The following is a 22,634-nucleotide window of genomic DNA, read 5'->3' on the forward strand; positions in this document are numbered from 1 at the left end:
TCTTTTAGCCGACATTAGGGCTCCAATACCTGAGTTGAGCAATTTTCTTTTAGCCGACATTAGGGCGCCAATCCCTGAGTTGAGCAAGTTTCCTTTAGCCGACATTAGGGCTCCAATCCCTGAGTTGAGCAATTTTCTTTTAGCCGACATTAGGGCTCCAATCCCTGAGTTGAGCAAGTTTTCTTTTAGCCGATATTAGGGCCCCATTCCCTGAGTTGAGAAAGTTTCCTTAAGCCGACATTAGGGCTCCAATCCCTGAGTTGAGCAATTTTCCTTTAGCCGACATTAGGGCTCCAATACCTGAGTTGAGAGATTTTTCTTTAGCCGACATTAGGGCTCCAATCCCTGAGTTGCGTCTTTTAGACTTGAGATTTCCAATCCCCTCATCAATTATGTAGATTTTTATGGTAATTAACTCACGAAATTTTCCTAGTAAAACTGGGGCAGAAAAATTTCGTTCGTTTGTTTGTTTCGTTGTCTGAGCAGGTTTGACCTCGAGGCACAGGGATCGAGATGACCTATGGAGTAAGTCTCAATCCAGAATAAAAGAAAGGAAGAAAAGAACAAAAGAAGATGAGCCCAAATACTGGAACAAACAAAGTGTGTATCGCTCAAAATATGATTGAAGTCACGAGCTCCGCCAATCCCGCTTCACTCAATGCTGCAAAAATAAACAAGCGCCTACAACTTGCGAGCATCAAGATTCAGATCGAAATCTACTAGCAGAATCAGCTAAGACTCAAGATCAATTTGCGAAAGAATTATAGATAGGAATCTTGTAACTAGTAGTTGATAAGCATAGCTAGCTTAGTTTTAATTCTCCTTTGGTGTAATAAGGAGGTCGGTAAAGCAGTAGTAACAACATGCAATAGTAGTAACAGCAGCATCGCAGTTCCATGGTAGTCCCAACTACCAAAACTTCCCGAACTACATTGACCTGATTCCTGTTTAGCCCAGGATATGTAGGAAACTTTTGAAGCAAAGGTTCGGTCAAATCTTCAAAAAAAATGCTTCACACGGAGTATTCCAACGGGCAAAAATCGCTCGTATCCGCTCACTTTATCTTTGCACGAAAATTCTTCGTGTTTTCGGACAAAGAGGGGCAGCTGTGAGCACGTGATTTTTTCCCTATATGAGAATTACTCCCAAAAATTCAAAATAAAATAATTTTCCTTTGTGTGCAACTTTTGAATTTTCGGAATTGGTTATAGCTGTCGTAATCGGTTAATTGATTAGGATTTGGATATAGCTGATGGGGGTGTTATGGTGATTTCAAATTATTTCAGGGGTAAAATGGGAAACGAGCCTTAACTTTGAGTGCTCCGTCCACTAGGCATTAATAATATTACAATAGTACATGGTGGGGGGCAAGACATGGGGTAGTGGGGGTTAATACATTGTTTAATATGGTGGGGGACAAGACATAATGGAGTGGGAATAATGCATTTGTTTAATATAGTGGGGGACAAGACATAATGGAGTGGGAATAATGTATTTGTTTAATATAGTGGGGGACAAAACATGTATGCATGGGGAATAAGGGAATTAAATAAGAAAAACATTAAGTAGTGGGGGCAAGGCATGCAATTATGGGAATATTTCGGGTTAGTGGTTCAAGACAAGAGTCTTGGTTATAAATAGAGTCATTTTTACACATTGTAGGAGGATGAAGAAGATAGAAAAAAAAAGTTGAGAGAGTTGACTGAATTTTGAGAAATCAGAATTTGAGAGCAAAAAGAGAAAAACAAGCTGAACTTTTACTTGAATAATTTCAGGCTGCTTTTCCTTGAGTGTTATTCAAAAATCAGTAAACTACTGCGTCTTGTATCCGTCTCTCTTCTTCTTTGACTGCGATTGCATTCTGGTGTTCCTGGTTTTCAATCTGTTACTGGGTTATTCTACTGGTCGTTACTGGTTTTGTTGTTGATGAACCTATTGTTGTTGTGTATTTACGCTACTGCTGCTTCTACTGAGCTTCCTCTTCTTTTACTTCCAATACTAGGTACATGGCCGTAACCTTATCGATATTGTAAGCTTAAATGTGAAAGCATGAATACATATGAAGAATGGAACTTTGAAGTTTTAATTTAGTTTTTTTTTCTTTGTCTCTTTTACTGATTGTGTTTAGGTTATCTCATGTATTATTATTCTGTAAATTTCGGTTGCTTTGCATAACTAGGCATCTTGTAGTGATGTATTAAATAATACTCTGTTTTAGTTTGGTTATTAGGTAGTATATGTTTAAGCATGCTCATTACTGTCAAACTGTTTAACAATTGGAGTAAGAGGAAAATAACATAAGTTGGTCTTTAGTGAATCGGCTTGGTAAAACTGGTTAGTTCACTAGCTTGAAGGTTTTAATATTGTCAACAGTAGTTTAATCGTGAACATGTAGCTAAATTTAGTTAAAGCATGAATTTAAATTAATTTTCGTGAATTAGGCATTATGGCATGATTTGAGTTCAAACAAGACGAGTTAACGTTTGAATTTAATAAACTTTCGAATATGCATTAGTAATTAAGATTGATTCTAGTTTCAAATAGTCGTAAATAATTAATTCCAACGGTTCAAGTCATCTAACAATGCGAGTTTAATCTAGTTATAGGATAATTAGTTTCTTTTGAACATATTATTTGTCGATTCCGTAGTTTATTTATAATTTCAATTTTAGTAATATTCCTTTCCGTTAACATTTGTCTTAATCTAGCATGTAATATGTTACGCCTTTTTTTTAAGCATGTAACTAATTAGGATTTTTTTCTCTTTTATTTTAGAAACAAATTTAATAGAAATGTAGTCACTTTAGGATATCCTTAAAATAAATGAGGCGAGCCTCGCCAAATAAAGACGCATAAACTGCGGGGCCCTCAATAGATGTTAATAATTACTTAGATTTGGGGAGTGGCCATTTAGCGAACTTCACGGCTTTCCCCAAAGATAATAACGCGTTAGACTCTTTAGACGCGATTTTAATTAAATTACATTCTTAAATTCGGGTGCGCATTTATGTGACCCAAATTCAAATCTCAACGGAGTCGAAATGTGTTAACAACTACGGGTGCATTGATTGTGACGTGGTTCGAGATGCATTTTCACGACGTTGCAATTCTATAAAATAAATGATAATAATAAAAGCGGTTTAAACTTAATAAAAGCACATAAGTCACAACATGTATTTAAATCAGATATTTAGCCATTATAACAATTTAAGCGACCGTGCTAGAACCACGGGATTCGGGGGTGCCTAACACCTTCCCTCGGGTCAACAGAATTCCTTACTTAGAATTTCTGGTTCGCAGACTTCATTTGGAAAGTCGAATATTTTCCTCGAATTGGGATTCAAGATAAACCGGTGACTTGGGACACCAAAAGCCAAACCTTTCCCAAGTGGCGACTCTGAATTAAATAAATAATCCCATTTCGAATATTGTCACTTAAAATGGAAAAACTCCCTCACGCATTTATCCTTCGGGGTAGGCGCGCAAAAAGGGGGTGTGACACACGGCATCACCCGTCGTGTTTTATCACGCTTTCCTCACCCAAACAGTCGAAACAATAACATCTCGGCAAGGGAATAAACAATAGCAATAAATACATCCCGGTAAGGGAATCAACAATAGAAATAAGTACATCCCGACAAGGGAATCAGCTATAACCAATCTCGTTCCAACAGTTAATTTCACAAAATAATCTCAACTTGCGCCAATACTCAACTTCTTGTTCAACGTGGATAATCATCAATTTAAGCATATATAGTACATAATAAGAATCACAACAATCACAGTGTAAGACTCACGGGCATGCTCAACACCAACGTATAGATACTCGTCACCGCACCTATACGTCGTACGCAACACTAGCACGTAGCAAATAAGACATGACACTTATTCCCTCAAGCTAAGGTTAGGCCAAACACTTACCTCGAATTCCAGTTTCCACAGCCAAACTCAAGCCTCAAATACCATTTTTCCTTTAGATTCCACTTCCAATTCCCTTGTATCTAGCCATAATTAACTTAACAACATCAATAAATGCTAAAGAATTCAACTCCAATGCTCAGTTATAGATTTTCTATCACTTTCCCCCAAAAGTCAAAAATCGACCCCGGCCCGCTTGGTCAAAACTCGAGGTTCAGACCAAAATTCGATTACTCATTCACCCACGAGCCCGAATATATAATTAATTTCGGAATTCGACCCCAAATCGAGGTCTAAATCCCCAAATTTGAAAAATCCCCAATTCTCTTAAATTCCTAATTTCTACCCTTAAAGAACAAGATTTATGCCTATAAATCTAATGGAAGTTGATGGAAAATGAAAGAAATGAGTTTAAGGATATAAACCTATGATTTGGTGATGAAATCCCTCTTAAAAAATCGCCCAAAATCGGATTCAATGGAAGAAGATATGAAATTTTGGTCTAATCCAGTTTTAGTTCTATTTTTAAAAGACTGGGCAGGCCTTCTTCGCGTTCGCGAAAGGTCTGCCGCGTTCGCGAAAGGTCTGCCGCGTTCGCGAAGAGCTGCCTTGATCAGGCTTACGCGATCGCGAGTTCTTCCACGCGTTCGCGAAGAATACCCCCCTGGCCTTCGCGTTTGCGGACCATCGTACGCGTTCGCATAGAAGAAATTACTGATTCCCAGCCCGCGTCCATTTTACAAAACAAGTTCGCGCGACACCGGTCGCGTTCGCGTAGAGCAGCCCCTCAGTGCTCTGCGTTCGCGACCATGACTACGCGTTTGTGATGAACAAACCTAGCCCCATCCCTGAGTACACTTCGCGATCGCGAGAGTGGCTTCGCGACCGCGAAGCACAAAATGCCTGCACACCAAAACCAACAACTTATACCAGATTTTCTAAGTCAAAAACGCCCCGAAATCTATCTGAAACTCACCTGAGCCCTCGGGGCTCCAAACTAAACATGCACACAAGTCTAAAAACATCATACTGACTTGTTCGTGCAATCAAATTTCCAAAATAACATGTCAAACAACGAATTTAACATCAAAATCAATGAATTTCTCAAGAACACCTAAAGTTACTATTTTCACAACCGAGGGTCTGAATCACGTCATATGAATTTCATTTCTTACCAAATTTTAAAGACATAACTTATATACCATATTAAATCTGTACTGAACTCCGAAACCAAAATACGGGCCCGATACCATCGAATTCAAACATTATTCAATTTGTAAACTTCTTATATTTTTCAGTTAAACAATTTTCTTCAAAAAATTATTTTTCGGGCTAGGGACCTCGAAATTCAATTCCGGGCATATGCCCAAGTCTCATATTTTATTACGGACCCTCCGGGACCGTCAAATCACAGGTCCGGGTTCGTTTACCCAAAATATTGACCGAAATCAACTTCAATTCAAATTTAAAGGCAAAATTAGCATTTTCTCAAATTTTTCACATAAGGGATTTCCGGATATATGTCTGGACTATGCACGCAAATCGAGGAGAAAAAATGAGTTCTTGAAGGCCTCGGAACCCCGGATTGGGTTCTAAAACACGAGATGACTTTTTGGGTCATCACAATCCGTGCGGGTATTAATACTAGTATATATATGAATAGAGTGAAGAATTTAAAAAAAAAAAAAGAGTATAGAAAGGGTAATTTCAGTTCATAATTTGATAATACTGTAACAATATAGGTTTACAGAATAAGAGAGAGAGAGTACCGAGTAGGACTTTACAACATAAGACTTTAATCACCAAAAAATTTTACAACAATTTTTTTTTACCTTTTTACCTTATAAGTTTTACCGTACCATAAATTACCGTACCATAAAAACAAAAAAACAAAAAATTAATGCATACTAATTTTGATAACTATAATCCAGAAATATTTGCTAGACGCCTTACCTCAAGTTTAGAAGAGTTTCAGCTACGCATAGAAATCGGATTTTATTCGATAATAGACGTAACTGTACATTTTATATACCTAGAACAAAATAATAGAATTTATTCAGACATATATAAAAAACAATTGCATTTGATAATTTTAATATTATCATATCATCAATAATACCATCTAAGAAGAAGATTATAATATATATATATATATATATATATTATAATCTTCTTCTTAGATGGTATATATATATATATAACATTTGATATTGTTAATATTATCATACCATCAATCATATCATCTATACCATCTAAGAAGACAATTTTAATTTTTAACCCTAACTTTTTAGACAACTTTAACTCTTATATATATATATTATGTTATGTTAAAAAGAAACAAACTCGCTCTCCCAAGCCTCCCAGTCTCCTGTTCGTGCCTTCGTGGTCTTCTTTTTTTTATGAACAAATGTAAATGCTCAGAAAAAAACACCTAGTGGGAATCTTGATATGATCAAGTATAGACAAACTGGTAATAATTAAGAGGTCAAGGCTAGATAATTGATTTCTGCTATCAAGTTGCATAATTATTTATTATTTATTATTCATTAGCTGTAATTTGTTTATAATTCAATATTTAGTGATGATAATGGCGCGTTCATGTTCTTAAATCTCAAAAGTCTTCTGTGATTAACAAGTCAATAGTTATTGGAAAAAAAAAAACCATTACATCTTGTAACATGGCCCACCAAGAATAAATATATAACAATTTATTAGTAAAAAGAAACCACGTTGACTTACTCTCACCAAGTACACTTCAAATCTCTTGTTCATTCTTCTTTTTGGTAAACACTCAGCAACAATATACTTAGCAGGAAACTTATGTGTAGAACAAATTGGCAATAAGGGTGTGAAGCCTACATCATTTCTTTCTGCTCTGTCAAAGTTACCAAAGGTAATAAACTTAATTTTCTTTTGCCATTTCTTTCTAATTTCATCTTCCTTTTTTGCTGGGTAATTCCTGCATTTGTTCTAACTTAACTTGCTGAGGTCCATGATCATTCTTGCAGCTTTTTTATCATAATAAGAAGAACACAACAATCATCCAGGTTTGCATTTCTTCAGTATTAGTTCACAGCTTCTTTCTATTAGCTCTTACTTTCTTTCTGAACAATAACAACTAGGAGTGTTATGATCAGGGGCAGATTTAGGGGGGCGGATCGGCCCAAAAATTGCACAATGTGTATGAGGCAATGTCTGTTTTTTAACTCTATATATTATGTTACGAATCCCTTTGACATAGCCCATAAGCATAGCTTAGTGGTCAAGGGGTTCAAAACCTTTACAAGATAATTGGTTCAATTCCCACTAGCTATAATATATTTTGACTTTTTTCTTTTTTGAACCCCTAGCGGAAATCCTGCCTCTGATTATGATTTTTCAATTGTTAGCACAAAGATTGAATCCTTATTGTCACAAAACATTCTGGTTTTCATGTAAATTTTTCCATCAAGATCCTATCTGAGAATGTTGTTTTCATGTATGTTTAAGGTAGTTCCATTAGAGCTGCTAAAGTCACAGTAGTTTTGAAAGATTCTTTCTTAGATCCAAGAGAGAAATTCTAGTGCTAGTCAAACCTTCCTATATAATGCATTCTTTGGCAACTTATCCAGCTCTTTGTTGGTCAATATATTTTTGTCACATTTAGTTTAGAAAGACTCATCATACATAGTAAGTGTAACTCCTACTGAAAATTCAACTAATTCCCATATTGTGCTTGCTATACATGGTTGTGATTAGATCTACCAATGCATCACTCAATTTATCAGATTCACTACTTTTTATGACTTGTGGAAACATCTCTAGTTTGTATGAAATGCCCATCTTCTGAGCAATTCTGGGGTTTTTTTCCCCTGATATTATCCTGGTGACTTTTTTCCTAGTTTCCTAATTGTACTGTGTAGAATTACAATACGCATTGTGACTTCAGATATAAGTTATGGATTAATTTAGAGGGTAAAGTAGGATCACTTTCTGCATATAAAAAGAAATTAAAATATTATACAGGGTACTTATCCTAGTTCATGCACCAAAACAATGTAAAAGCAGAACTTATCCTTTATTTTTTCCTCGAATATTAATTGTTCGTTGTCATCAAGCATTACATGCTTATACAGTAGGAAAAAATGTTATAAGCTCATGTTTGATCCTAGAATGTGATTTCTTTTTAACTTCTTACTTGCAGACCTGTCTATGCCATTCTGAGGACAACTCCACAAGAAAACAAATGTCTGAAATAGAGAGGAGATTTCTTGATACATTTTTGTATTGGGCAACTCAAAAAGGGAGGATTAAGGATGGGAAGTTGCAAGGACATGGAATGCAAGTCGGAGATAGTATTTCAGGTCCAAGGGCAGACTTATCTTCTGCTGAAGTCAAAGAAGGTTATGAGTTTCTCCTTTCACTTGATCCAGGAAGGTGGCCTTTACCAAATTTATGCAGTCCATTGTTTCAGAAGTTCATTGGCTACATCCTTCAGAATGTGAAGGATCTTTTCAAAAACAAGAAAGAGTTGAACAAGTTTGATCTTCTAAAGAAAGAGCTTCTAGTCCTTGAAGAAAATCTAAAGTATCTCAAAACCTTCCTCGGTTTCATAAAAAATGCAAGCATTGAACTGGAGAAATCCAGAATTCTCTTTAATCATATGGAGGTTGTCACTCGGAATGCTGCTTACATCTGTTACCTATGTTATGTGGAAGAAATGGATGAAGACCTGGCATCTCGCTTGAGGCTTAAGATCTCAAATGTTTTGCAAGTGATCAAGCCCATTGAGCCCCAAGTCGCGAAAATGTATACAGGGGCTCTAAGATGTTTGGTTAAATCACAAACCCAGTACAACCGGGATGTGATAAAATTTGTTGAAGATTCCGTTCATTTTTTCTTGAAGGACCATTCAAAGTTATTAAATAGTGAGGCATTTTCCTTGATGCTTCCTCCTATGAAGGACCAAGCCGAAAGCATTTTTCAAGAAACAAAGCAATTGCTAACTTTTCTTATTTATCCGCCTGAAGATCCATATGATGACCAGGGGAAATTGAGTGATATACTTACTTGCGTTGAAGGTCTTATTGCTGAGGTAGCTTCTGTTGCTTACTCCTTCTCTGTTGACAAAGCAGCAGAAGTTAACTTGGTATTCTCTGACTTATTGAAAAAGATTGAAGTTGTCATGAAAGACCTAAAAGACATGATTCTGAAAGCTCCACTGTCATCAAAATATAATTTCCCCAAGACAAATGGATTAGGCTTTATTGACTCCCTCTTACACTATCTGAAAGAGCTGCTGCAAGATGGAAAGTGCGATTCTGCTGTCACGGATCTTATTGCACAAGCTCAGGAGGAGTTATCTCTCTTAATATCCTTGTTAGAGGAATTTGTGAAGCAACAGCATGTTTTTGAGGAGGTGAAGAACCATGATCTTTGGACAAAAGTGATATCTCTAGCATACCAGGCAGAACGCATAATTGATTGCCTGGTTATGGGAGATTATCCTGTTTGGTATCAGCATTTGTTATGTAAGACCACAACAGAAATTAAGCTTGTCAATGATCAATTAGCAGAGTTCCATGTGCAAGAAGTTGAAGTCCTTATCGAACAAGAAGCACCAGATCTTGTCCCACAAGAAGTTGAGATAACTCCAGGATTTGATGAGGTAGTGGTGGGTTTTGATGAAGAGGCAAAGTCACTTATAAAGCAGCTCGTTGGAGGACCAAAGAAATTAGATTTTGTGTCTATTGTAGGGATGCCTGGTCTTGGAAAGACTACACTTGCAAAGAAAGTTTATCATGATGAAACCATAAGGCATCATTTCGACGTCTATGCTATGTGTTGTCTTTCCCAAACATATGACCGGAGAAAGTTGTTGCTGGAAATTTTGAATCAAGTCCGAGGTCCCAGTCAACAGAATGAGAAAGATCCAGCAGTTGCTCTGCGAAGATTTTTAATGGGCAAGAGGTACATTGTCTACATTGATGACGTATGGAGCATTAACGCATGGGAAGACTTCCAGGGATGTTTTCCAGTTAATGAAAATGGAAGCAGGATCTTATTAACGAGCCGACTTAGTGATGTGGCTTCAGATATTAACTCTACTAGACCACCTCTTCAACTTCGTTTTCTTTCTGCAGAAGAAAGTTGGGAACTCTTGCAAATTAAGTTATTCAATAAACCAACTTGCCCATCAGAACTATGTGAAGTTGGAGAAGAAATTGCAAGGGAGTGCCAAGGACTACCTCTCCTGGTGATTTTGGTAGCTGGTGTTTTGACAAAGAAAGAGAAAAACAAGGAAAGTTGGAGAAAAATTGCAGAAAGTATAAATTCAGATACTGACATTAGTGCCAAGTGCCTAGATATAATAGAATTGAGCTACAGGCACTTGCCAGATCACCTCAAGCCCTGCCTTCTCTATTTTGCATCATTTCGTGAGGATGAAGAAATTCCAATCTCAAACTTGGCGTGGTTATGGACTATCGAGGGATTTGTTCCGAACAGAAAGCCAAAGAGTGTAGATGTTCCGAACAGAAAACCAAAGAGTGTAGAGCTTGTTGCAGAAACTTTACTGAATGATCTCATTGGTAGAAGCTTGGTAATGGTTAACAAGAAAAGGTCCACCGGAGGAGTCAGATCGTGTCACATCCATGATATGCTGCACGACTTTTGTGTAACAAAAGCTAAGGAAGAGAAGTTTATGCAGATAACAAGCACTGAGAACAAAGATTTGACTAGTTCCTTTTATGAGCACCGGAGGCTGTGCATTCATCATAGCCTTTATTGGGCAGGGAGGATCGGAAACCTGCAAGTTCGTTCTGCATTCTTCAGACCCCCGAAATCTGGCTGCCAGGAATTTTTTGATCTTGAGAACTTTAAACTTCTAAGAGTTCTACAAATGGAATGTCCTGTGTCGGACAGTTCATTCCAAAGATCAAAAGAGCTTATTCTTTTGAAGTACGTAGGAATCAAAGGCTACGTAGAATCTATGCCGTCATGGATATCAAACCTTTCAAACCTTGAGGTCTTGCTTGTAACAACAGTGGGCAGTGGTACAATATTGCCGATGGCCATCTGGAATATGCCAAGGTTAAAACATGTGCATGTACAACCTGTTGCATCTTTTGATGGACGCATTCCTAGCAACTCCACAACATTATGTTGTTTAGAGACCTTGGCGACAGTGTCTCTCACTAATAAGCTAGCAAAAAACATGATAAAGAAGGCAACCAGACTGCGAAAGCTCAAGTGCCACTGTAAAGAGCCTTTGAAACTCATATTAGATGCTCTTCCACTTGAAACACTCAGTGTGAATGGTAAGATCTTGAAATTCAGCATGCCTGAGACGCTGACAAAGCTAACTTTATCTGATGTTTCGTTGCCACAAACTGAAATGTCTAATATCGGGAGATTACCAAATTTAGTGGTTCTCAAGTTGGAGCATAGAGCATTTCAGGAAGGAAAATGGGAAATTGAAGATGAAGAGTTTCCGACCCTCAAGGTTCTTAAATTGAGGTCCCTCAAAATTACAGAATGGAGTGCCTCAGATGAGTCCTTGCAAAACCTCGAACGGCTTATGGTAGAAAGCTGCTTCCATCTTCAAGAAATCCCTTCTGCTATTGGAGAAATTTCAAGTATAAAGATGATTGAAGTGAAACGGTGTGGTGAATCTCTTGAAAAATCAGTCCGGCAAATTCAGGAAGAGCAAAAAGAAGAGTGTGAAAAGGAGATCGAGGTCATTATTTATCACTTAGATTCGTCGGCCTGACAAGCAAATAAAAAGCTGCAACCCTGGTTTAACAGGTAATTGACTCAAGCTTATTTGCACCATCTTCTTAGCTTGTACATTTAACCTCTTAAATCTTATTAAAACAAACCTGAGAAGTGTTTCTTTGCTTTGCAGAGGAGAAAGGTTGTGATTGAATGATAGAGGAGAAATGGATCTTCAGCATAGTCATGGATGATTTTAAAAAACCAGGATTCTCTTTTTTCCTTTGTTTTTTTTATGTACAATAATATATCCAGCTAGATGGAAGCTGGGAAAATTGAAGACATTTTCTTTTTCTATTTGTGTTTGTACTTGAAATTAATTTCTTTGGAAGGATCCATTGCTTGACATGTGAACATTATTTCTTTATATGATATTTTGTATGCTTGCACATTGATAGTTTGTGAAGAAGTTCCATTTGTCACAGGAAACATGAGATAACTTCAGTGCACTAGCTGTTCTATGTGGGAAATGGATATCAAAAGCTGTTGTGAATGATTATGTAAATGATAAAAAATGTCATGGCATCATAGGTTAGCAATAGCTAGCTCAATTGATGGCAAATTACAACAAGAAGGAAAATGAGACATTGAAGATGTTGTGTGAGGTCTGTTGAGCAACTGCTGGTTCTGGTTTCAAAGTACCTCTGCAAAACATGGAACAATTCTTGGAAGGTACTCTTAGTTGAGACTAGAAAATTGTGTCTGGCCTGCAATCCAAGAAAATTGATAAACAAACATCCAAGATCAGAAAGCTAAGGTATAAATCCATGAGATTACATGTTAGCCAATACAGGAGATTGCAGGTTTTGAGTAAGTGTTGGATAATTGATAACAAAACCAATTAATGTATCCAACACAAAAACACCTTGTAGAAGGCTTTAAGAGGTCAACTGGCTGCCTATTGAGAAGCTTTGTGAAATTTATAATGACAACATAAACTAATATGCAATACAAGGAACATTTAGAAGTCCTCACTCAAGATTGCACTGCCTAGACAGTTATTCAATCCACACAATATTCTCGCACATATTTTTGTCTCCGGCTCCTGCATGAGATAGCAATCAATGTATCGCACAATATTTTTCCCAGCCAAAAAAAAACGAAATTAAAGGCAACCTAATATAAAGTGTCCCACAAGCCCAAGAATATGCAGCCGGACAACTGCTTGAAGCATGACTTGTTTCCACCTTGAGCGGTCCCTTTCTCTACCGCCAGTTTAGCAGAACACAACAGGATTGACATTACTTTGCCCACAAATTATAACATGGGATAAGGAACTGGAGAAGTAAAAAAACAAAGAATATCATATGAAATCATGAGATTTCTTACCATCAATAGCATCATCCCTTGACATCATTGTCAATACAGAATTTCAGAAGTGGAACTAAACATGAGATTGCTTTGCACGTGTATTCAATGCTAATCAGCACAAATATTTTATAATGGTACAATTAAATCGTATGATATTTATTGTCATCATAAAACATAGATTTACTGGAATTATTAAACTTTTGGTTTACCATTATGTATTTTGTTTATTTATATTATTAATATTGTTATAAAATTCAATGCAACTAAGTAATGTTCCAATAATTTCAATTTTGCAGTTCTTCTAACATATCAATTATTTAGTTTGACGATTTTCTTATTCTTTTATATTGCAACTACTCATAATTTACATTTAAATATGAGCAATGTTGGCTATATTTGCAAATATTTCACGTTTCTGCCTTCTTTTTAAGAAACTGTAACCAGGGACGGAGCTAGCCCATCAGCTATGGGTTCGGTCAAACCCAATAGCTTTGGTCCAGACTCTGTATTTGTCTTATTAAATTCATTGAATATGTACTAAATATTAATTTAGAACCCAATAACTTAAAATGATTAAAACTCCAAACTCATAACCTTCAAATCTTGGCTCCACCGTGCCTCTGAGTCGGTAACCTCCTTCTTTTTACAACTTCATACATATCAAGAAGTTGTTATCGAATAAAGTAACATTTTATAGTAACTATTAAATTTGATTGACATATGTTTTCCTTAGGATGTCTAGATCATTACCAAGTTATTATTGACGTACATCTGCAAAGAAGCAATAGTCAATTTTGAAAGATATACAATAACAGTATTGAAATATAAAGTTAATTAATGTATATAAATTATTGTTGCACGTATAGATACACTTTGGTTGCTTTTAAATAATGACGCCTTTCATTTGTCAATTTAGCATAAGAAAGTTGAATTGTACAAATAAAATTGTATTATGAAAGTTAATATGATAATCATATATCAAATGTTGGTTGTTTAGTGTTTTAATATTGTATGAACAAATGTAACTCTCTATCAAATCAAAGAAAATAATATCTTCTAATTCCAAATTTAGTTTTTCAAACCATAAAGAAATCAAAAAAACCAAAAAGATATGCTAAAAATAACAAAATTTAAAGCATAAGCCACAAAAAATTGCAAGTGACAAAGGGATCAACTTCTCAACCTCCCTATCCAGAAGGAAAAACAAAAATCTGGCTCCACATAATTTGAATATGAATACACACATTTGCTTCTCCATATTATCATTTAATAAAAAAAAAAAAAAAAAAAAAACAAGGCTACTCTTAGGCTGCATAAACTTTAATCCTTAATAAAAGCAATTTTTAGTTTCATTCTTTTCAAACCTTCAAAAAGAGTTTTTATATAGGTATACTTTTTCAAAATTCTTGCAATTGTAGTTTTTACTTTTTTGTCAATTGGATTTAAAAGACATTGTTGCGACACTGCCTCTTCAAGAAAATTGCTAATGAAGAGAATCCTTACGGTAGTTCTTTATGGATACCTGTTTGTGAGCCATCGCATGCAACTTCGTTGTAGAGTTTGAATATTGTTTAAGTGTTAGAATTACTATCAGCTCCACGAGGGATCGACTAATAAGTGCACTGCAAGAAAGTAGATATAAAAGTTATATTATGAAAAAAATGAAGAATATGTTCAAAACAGAAATTAAGAGTGGCCAGTTTGATATAAAGCAGCTGGTTGAACGACGTAAGAGATAAATAATAAAAAACTTTAAAAGACTAAGAAAAATAGATCAAATTCTTTAAAGTCCAACATATATAATAATAACCAAGGGAAGGAAAAGCCTTTGCACATCTTTGTGCATATAAGAAAAGAAATTCATTTTACCAATTAGGTACCTTCACGGCAAATGAAAAGAGCGAAAAAGCCAAAGAGCAATGCCTTCTTATGAAAAATGTATTTTAGACCATGGATAAAGTTTTGTCCCTAAATGATAAATGTAGAAATAAAGTGGAGTGACAATTTATTATGCTTTTATAATTGATTCAACGTATGTGAAATAAAGTAAACGGATGACTTTAATTGTGAAAGCTAAAGGGCAAGGATTAAAGCCAATTAATAGCGGAAGATGTAGGATTTCTTACTTTGTATTCAGTTTTAGGGTAATTGAACTTATCCATTTAATAAAAAATTCTTTTTAAATTTTTAAGGGAATGACAAAATGGTCAATCAATTTTAAATGGGTATTTTCGTAAATTAATTTTGAGTTTGTGGCTTCCCACTTATAATATAGTATGATATGATATGATGATAGGTAACAGTATATTCATCTTTACAAAATCTCTAAACAAAAGCTTGTTCATCTTACAAGGACTACTTACTAGGACTAAGTACAGAGATTCCAAAAAGTCTAGTAAAGATTCAGCATCTTCTACAAAGTTTTCTTTACACCAGAAACATAACGCTATTACACAGTTCATCTCAAGTGTCTGTGTAGAGCTATTAATATCTTCAAAACATCTTTTATTTCTCTCACTCTATACAGTCCACCATATACAAGCTAGGATAGATTTCCACCACCTCTTATTCCTTACACTGCCTCCCACTTTGTTCCAGCACTTCAGCATATAAAAAGTGGACTCTGGCATGACTCGTTTCCGACCAAACATGCTCAAGAAAATCTGCCACAGTTGACCAGTCACTTCGCAACGTAAGACAAATGGCTGACATTTTCAGCACACTCCTGACATAAAAAGCATGTTGAACTCAACAGTATTCCCCTTCTTTGCAGGTTTTCATGAGTAAGGCATGCTCTCTGTGCTACCAACCAAGAGAAACATCTCACTTTAACAGCAGTCCTGGCTTTCCAACTATTCTTTCAAGGCCATCTTGTGTCTTGTTGTCCAATAGCAGTTAATGCATTATATGTTGATTTAACTGTGAAACACTTTCTGCCATTACCTTTCCATATCATGGAATCTCCAGCGTCAGTTGTGCCTTTGAACATGTCCAGCCTTTTGAAGAACTCAGTAATTCTATCCACCTCCCGATCATTCAGCACTCGCCTAAAAGGTATATTCCAGCCTTGTAAGCTCCAATCTTCAATAAAAGCATCTGGTATCCTGCACAAACTGAATAGATCAGAGAAAACTTCTTTTAGAGGGCCATGTTAAGCAATCTGTTTCACTATTTAAGCCATAAATTGGTATCGCCTATTAATTTTAAACCCACTCAACACAGCATGGAATAAAACAAATGTGCAAGCTTTATTCATGCTAACTTGGGAAATCCATGGGTAGATAATGTGCAAGTCTTCCTCCAATATTTGAGCATATAAACGAAGGGTACAGGTGGTAGATATCCCCTCTAGCAAGTCACTTCCTTTCATGCATATAACTTCATCCCGAAGTTTGACTTTGTGTATACTGCAAAAAGCGAAACTTAAGTTAGATTTTTAGAACCCCGATAACCACTCTATCTAGCAGTGTTAGTATACAAATTCATGAGAAATTAGGAGCACCTAGTTGCTAGGGTGCTTTAGGGTTTATAGCAACGTAGCGGCACTATAGGGTGTGCCAGATTTTGTCGCCGCGGTGCATCTACATTGTTATTAACACGGCGTTTGTAAAATCTCGCTCGTCTACTTCCTCGGATTGGAATTGCTTGCTCCATAGGCTTATCATCCACAGAACCAATAGTTGTAACACAAGAGGCCTCTAAAGTCATCTGGCTAGGGGTATTATCATAGTTAACCTGTCGATCAGGACGGGCAGGGGAGTGGTGTATGTCGTCATCATCAAACCCGTCTCCAAAATTATTCATATCAAACTGCTGAGAGGGTGGGATCTGATAAAGTACAAGTTGAATGTCAACATTATGCAATTCAGAACCATCCCCAAATTGTGTTGAACTAGATGCCATATCAAAACGGGGCTCTGCAAACTGTGATGAATCCATACCAAGCTCAGCTTCAACATTTAAATTTCCATCACCCTTAACAGAACCACCTGCACCACGATCACGCTCCAAATCCGAATTTGTATAAGACATTTCAGACCTTTCTTCAACATTAGTTGCTGCTATCGCACGTCTCTTTTTGCGTCTCCCTGCCCTTCCACGTTTATGTGGATTAACAGCATGATCAACTACAGGCTGCTTAACTGGAACATACATTGGCTGAACACGAAGCCTCTGAGCCTCGATTGCTGCTGTCAAACCATCACTGCACATCTCCATGACTTTCCTTCCTGCAACCTCCATTGATGGTTGTTGTCGCAATTCAATCCCATATTGATATATCATATGCAACTGACGCGCCTGGAATTGCAAAATCGAGGATCATTATTTTTCTAATACAAACTAATAAAACCACAGCTGACATGATAGTTAACTAGCTCATCAACCTTTTCCTCCTGTATTTTTGACAGAAAATAAGGCCCACAAATACACCGAAAAAGTTAAGGTATAAATGATGTGAAAATATAAAGAGCAGTAATACTTCAACCGAAGTGTCTTCCAAGAGACATGCTATCAGCAGCTATCCAAAAGTTACACATGCCAGAAATTATACTGAGATGGAAAAAAACAATCAAAAAGCTTTTTGCTGGGCATAAGGCTGAAAAAGGTAGAAATGTATTCCAGGATACAATGAAAACCAACTTTTGAACAATTTCAGATATCTATCAAAATATACACCTAGAGAATAGGTTCAAAAATTATAATATATCACTGATGCACACTATACAATATATCAAATGAACTAATTAGCTGGTTTTTCTGACATAAGAATGAATTCCATAGAAAATGATACAAACAACAACAACAACAACAACAACAACAACAACACACCCAGTATTATCCCACACTGTGGGGTCCCACAGAAAACGCAATTAACTTATCTTAATGCAAAGTACATACCATAACCTCGGCCACTGGTGCAAGGGATGCATACCCTTTTGGAAATCGGATACTGGGATTTCCGATAATCTGTCGAGTAATCCGACGATACCAGACAAGGTAATCATCATCATACGCAACGGGTCCATCTGCTAGCCGCGCTTCACAAACTCGGTTAGCACGATCATTCCAGACAAGTATGGGCCTCGCATGTTCTCTAGCCCAATCCGTGTTTTGTCGGCCACGACGATCATGCATGTCGTGATTGTCTGCAAAATTGCAGGAAACAGGTATGAATTGACGCATTCCGAATTGTCTGAGGACCCTGTTGGGCTGATGCATCTCCAACACGTCCCAACATAGGAGCGGCACCACAGCACGCCAAAAGTACTCTCCTGATCGGCAATACTCGGGAAGATTCTCCATCACATCTGGAGTATACGGCTCCCAAACAAACTGTTCGGAAAATAACCAACTATTAGCCATAAAAAGAATATAACACTTGCTACAAAACATATATAGAGCTGGTAAGTTATACATGTTCATCAACGAGGTTATCTAGCTGGTCCCGAAACAATGGCAACACGTATTGCGTCGTATGTGTCCAACTAAGCTGAACGTTCCATTTACAAGCGTGTGGTGGACCAGGGAGATCATTCGAGAATGTAATAGCACCCTCTCTTGCCTGTCGTCTGTCTGGATGAACCATCTTCAGTCTCTCCCATGCCCATACCTAAGTATATCAAAAATAAATAATAAAATTAATTTTATATTAAAATAAAAATATAAATAATCATATAAATAAATACATGCCTGTAGAAGTGGTATGAAGCCACATAACTCATTGTTTTTTGGCCGGGTAGCTCTACACAATGCACGGTACAAGCACGCCAACACAGCACTACCCCAACTATACATACCAATCTGCGTGATGTCATCGAGCAGCGTCAAGTACATTAACTTAACCTTGTTTCCTGATGTGTCAGGAAACAGTATACCCCCGATCATCCATAACATATAGCACCTAGCCCTCTGATGTACAACTACCTCATCTGCATCATCATCTAGCAAAGGCAGTTGCTCCATGTATGTAGCTAGTGCACTAATCTCAAGCCTACTACCAAATAAACAATCACTATGTGGTCTAAAACCAAGCAACGCGTCACACATATCCTGCCACTCTTCGGTCTTTCTTGTACTATCAATGCCCAATACTGGCCTTCCCTCTACTGGCAATCCATACAAAATAGCTACATCCTGTAGCGTAATAGTGGCTTCCCCAACTCTTAGGTGAAAAGTATGCGTCTCCGGACGCCATCTCTCAACAAGAGAAGTAATAAAAGCATGGTCTAATTGTATACGTCCTACTCGATAGACCCCGTAAAATCCTGCATCAATTAATATTTGCAGGACACGTCGATGAATGGGACGATCATGAACCAAATTCCAAAAATTACCATCTGATCGTCTACATAAAATAGGCTTTTCCACCTCACCATTCCATACGTCCTTCGACCTGTGATGGTTTTGTCTTGTCAGTACGCTATGGTCTAACGGCCCAGGATGTAGCTGTGTCAACCTCTGATCCTCCATGTGACTGAACCTATATATATATATATATATAATAAATCGTGTTAGGTTACTTTTCAAACATGCATCAATAAATCAATAAAGTTATACTGATAAATCATGTCGACCAACGAACCATCAGTCAATGACCAATAGACATACACCAAAACCTACCATGATCCACTCTATATAAAGGGAACAACATCCTCGTTTGTTCAAAGTTCAAACTACCCATCCCTCTCATTCAAATTAACTGAGTTTCTAGTTAAAAATTTAACCATGCCAAAAAAACATTTTTTTCATTGCACAATTTAGCAAAAAAACATAAGGGAGAAGGTAGCTCGAGGAACCCTCAAGGAAGGAGTGAAATTTAAACACAATTGAGCCTTATCTCGAACCTAACATGCTTGGTTGCTATTTGGACAGTGTCGGTGATAAATGGTATGATAACCTTTGCTTTTTTTTTTCAGAACCAACCAATATCTTTCAATCAACCCCTCGGAATCACGGGTCATATTATAGAGGGTGAGGTACACTCTTGGAAATCTGAAGGGGTACAGATATGCCTATATGGGGAGAAACTCTGAAGTGGATTGAGTTATACTCTAAGCGGTGCGCCTAGGAAGTGTTATGTCGATGGAACAGTCTTCCAGTTCTGCAAGCTATATCACCCACATACCAAGCAAATCATTTTCTAGATGGAGGAGCAGTAATTCAACTTTTGTCTAAAGGGATTCTTGAAATGGAAAAGTCAGTTTCACGCATTGGAAGACATTAAGCTTTGGAAAGGAGATGAAGAAGAGTATTGGGGTCTCTTGGAGAATGAAAAATTGCATTGCATCAAGGACTTCCAAAGCATTTGCCAGAAACATTAGATTATTATTCAACTATTGGGGAGCCATATTGCTGTCAGAATAAAGCGAGCAATTATCTCGACGATATACAAGAGATTAGAGAGCTTGAGGAGAACCTTGAACTTAATTATGACGATTATGGTTGGGGTCGAAATCCACCAGAAGAAGAAGAGGAGGAAAAGGAGGAAGAGGAAGAAGAAGACAAAATGTAAGTGGTGCCGGATAGTGAAGAGGATGATTAGCATATTGTACTAGAATTATGATGTGGTTCCTTAAGCTATTATCTTGTTTCTTTAAATTTCCGTACTTGTTATGAATAAATTTTGTAGCCTTTGCAAATTATCATGCTACACTCTATGAACATTTTCAAAAATCAAAACAGCCAGCAATTCTCCAAAAACTAACTATTTAATTCATTTATCTTTGATAGGTTTTTGATAAGTTAAACACTAACAGAAATTCTTCAGCAGATTCGAATTTTATTTTTAAAAAAAAAAAAACTAACATTCTCTCAATACATCTCAATATGCATTTTATCAGGAAAAGTATTGGTTTTTTAAATAATTAAAAAAAACACAAGCAGATGAAGGGAAATTGAGCAAGCATTAGTCCGAGATAAGTACAAAAACTCATAACTGACGTATATACTTAGGTTTCAGAAGATTCAAGGCATTTTTCAACAACTATGTGCTACTAAAATTATCCCCATATCTTAGATTACAAACTCAAAACCATAAAATCTGAACCACAATGCAAACTCGACACCACTAATTTACACCACAAAAACAGTAAATACTACAACATAAAAAGTCAACAGCATGCAATTCAGAATTAGATAGGAACAAAATTGGAAGGGCGAATTGGCAGTGTTAGGGCTTTTATCTTGGACGAACCTGAGCGTGAAGCCTGGCAATGAAGTTCCGTTCGCCGGAAGGGGGCGGCGGATGGTTTCAGATAGCAGACCAAGGGGGAGGAGCACTTTATTTGTAAATTTCTAAAAGCCTGTACCTCGTATAAAATTTATACGATCTGCTCTTTTTTCTTTTTCTTTGCGGGTTAAATGAGAAATTGGGCAACTGGCCAAAAACATGGGAATAAACAGACAATTTTCGGTGTTTATCTAAAGTTATCCAATTTCTATTTTAGCTGTCTAAATATTTATTACGTAGTAGTAATTCTTAAAGTTAACAAAACCAAGAAAAGAGAAGTAGAATAGTTGTTTCGCTAAAATTGAAAAGTAAATTATACTAAAAAAATTATCAAGTGAAGCAATATATATGACATTAGGAACTTTCTAGCTTATTTAAAAAAAAAAAAATAGATACCAACAAGTATATTCAATGTTCGAGAATTTTGACTTAAAACTGATGAGCAGTTTTTTTTATATAAATAAAAAAATTAAAATAGAGCAATTATTAGAGAAAATAAGAATCTGAAAAACTCAAGCTATAGGTCAATTTAGAGAAGTTTTATTTTGTGTCTCATACAACTAACACTAGTTGTATGAAGCTTCTTTTGTCTCACAAATTTGTGGACCCCAATCTTACACTTCTGGGTCTACAGAAATGTGGGTCCACAAAACTATGAGACAAAAAAGTTGTCTCATACAATCAGTGTCAGTTGTATGAGACACAAAATAAAAAATTTCAGTCAATTTAGGTGCATTTGAGGCCTTGATATCTAGAAGGAAAAAAAAAAGTACTACCTTGTTTGGGGTCAACAAAAATCAGTAGTGTGTGGGTTCCGTGAAGGAAATAAAGTTGCTCGTGTGTATGGTCTCAACCAGGCTAATGTTAATAATTTAGCTACCCTGCTAAGCCTTCCAAATCTGTTACGGCACAAGCATAAGCATAGTAGAAATAATTTAGTCATGCTTATGTGTTCTTATGCACTCTACTAATCTAGTAATGTAAGGCAAGATGATCCCAATGGACTGACTCATACTATTATCTAACTCTTTAGTGATGAATAAAAATATCCCTATTTCCAGAGAAAAAAGATATTCTTTTATTAACTGTATATCCATTCAATTTAAAGCAATTTGGATACCATCCAAATTAGCTCATTTTGAAGTTGAGCTAAATATGTAGCCAAAATTTACTCATAAGAGAATTAATCAAAATATTTTTCTAATTTCTTATTGTTTGGTATGTAAGATATAACCATAATAAAGAAAAAAAGTCGGTTAGTTTTATTTGGTAATTAAACAATCATAACAAAATAAATAAAGAATGAGAATTAGACCAATTGAGCTACGACTCATTATGTAATTCATCTTGATCCAAATAACTTTGAACTGCTTATCATTTCAATGGGTGAAATGCACCAGTAGCCACTTTTACGTCCGCTATT

At 36.4% G+C, this 22,634-nt stretch overlaps 2 protein-coding genes across 4 annotated transcripts; one reads left to right on the forward strand and one right to left on the reverse strand.

The window, feature by feature from the left end:
- The first annotated feature begins 6,649 nt into the window (after nucleotides 1–6,649).
- Nucleotides 6,650–12,065, forward strand: LOC104220876 (putative late blight resistance protein homolog R1A-3). Its single transcript, XM_009771844.2, has 4 exons — nucleotides 6,650–6,811; nucleotides 6,927–6,965; nucleotides 8,102–11,703; nucleotides 11,804–12,065. The coding sequence occupies exon 3, from the start codon at nucleotides 8,144–8,146 to the stop codon at nucleotides 11,666–11,668; it is 3,525 nt and encodes a 1,174-aa protein (XP_009770146.1). The 5' UTR covers nucleotides 6,650–6,811; nucleotides 6,927–6,965; nucleotides 8,102–8,143; the 3' UTR covers nucleotides 11,669–11,703; nucleotides 11,804–12,065.
- Nucleotides 12,066–15,268: 3,203 nt separating this feature from the next.
- Nucleotides 15,269–21,432, reverse strand: LOC104220875 (serine/threonine-protein phosphatase 7 long form homolog). Of its 3 annotated transcripts, none has more exons than XR_709605.2 (7): nucleotides 21,176–21,432; nucleotides 18,673–19,462; nucleotides 18,398–18,592; nucleotides 17,881–18,315; nucleotides 16,484–17,280; nucleotides 16,244–16,388; nucleotides 15,269–16,085 (listed from the first exon to the last, which is right to left on the reverse strand). XR_709605.2 is itself a non-coding variant. In XM_009771841.2 (6 exons), exons 2-5 carry the CDS (start codon nucleotides 19,450–19,452, stop codon nucleotides 16,501–16,503), a joined length of 2,190 nt encoding a protein of 729 aa, XP_009770143.1. In that variant the 5' UTR covers nucleotides 19,453–19,462; nucleotides 21,176–21,432; the 3' UTR covers nucleotides 15,269–16,388; nucleotides 16,484–16,500. The 3 variants fall into 3 exon arrangements, 1 of the variants encoding a protein (XP_009770143.1); XR_709606.2 differs by having other exon boundaries at nucleotides 15,269–16,094; XM_009771841.2 differs by having other exon boundaries at nucleotides 15,269–16,388.
- Between the last annotated feature and the right edge of the window lie 1,202 nt (nucleotides 21,433–22,634).

The sequence above is a fragment of the Nicotiana sylvestris genome, chromosome 11 (assembly GCF_000393655.2).
Source record: "Nicotiana sylvestris chromosome 11, ASM39365v2, whole genome shotgun sequence".
Taxonomy (NCBI): Eukaryota; Viridiplantae; Streptophyta; class Magnoliopsida; order Solanales; family Solanaceae; genus Nicotiana; species Nicotiana sylvestris.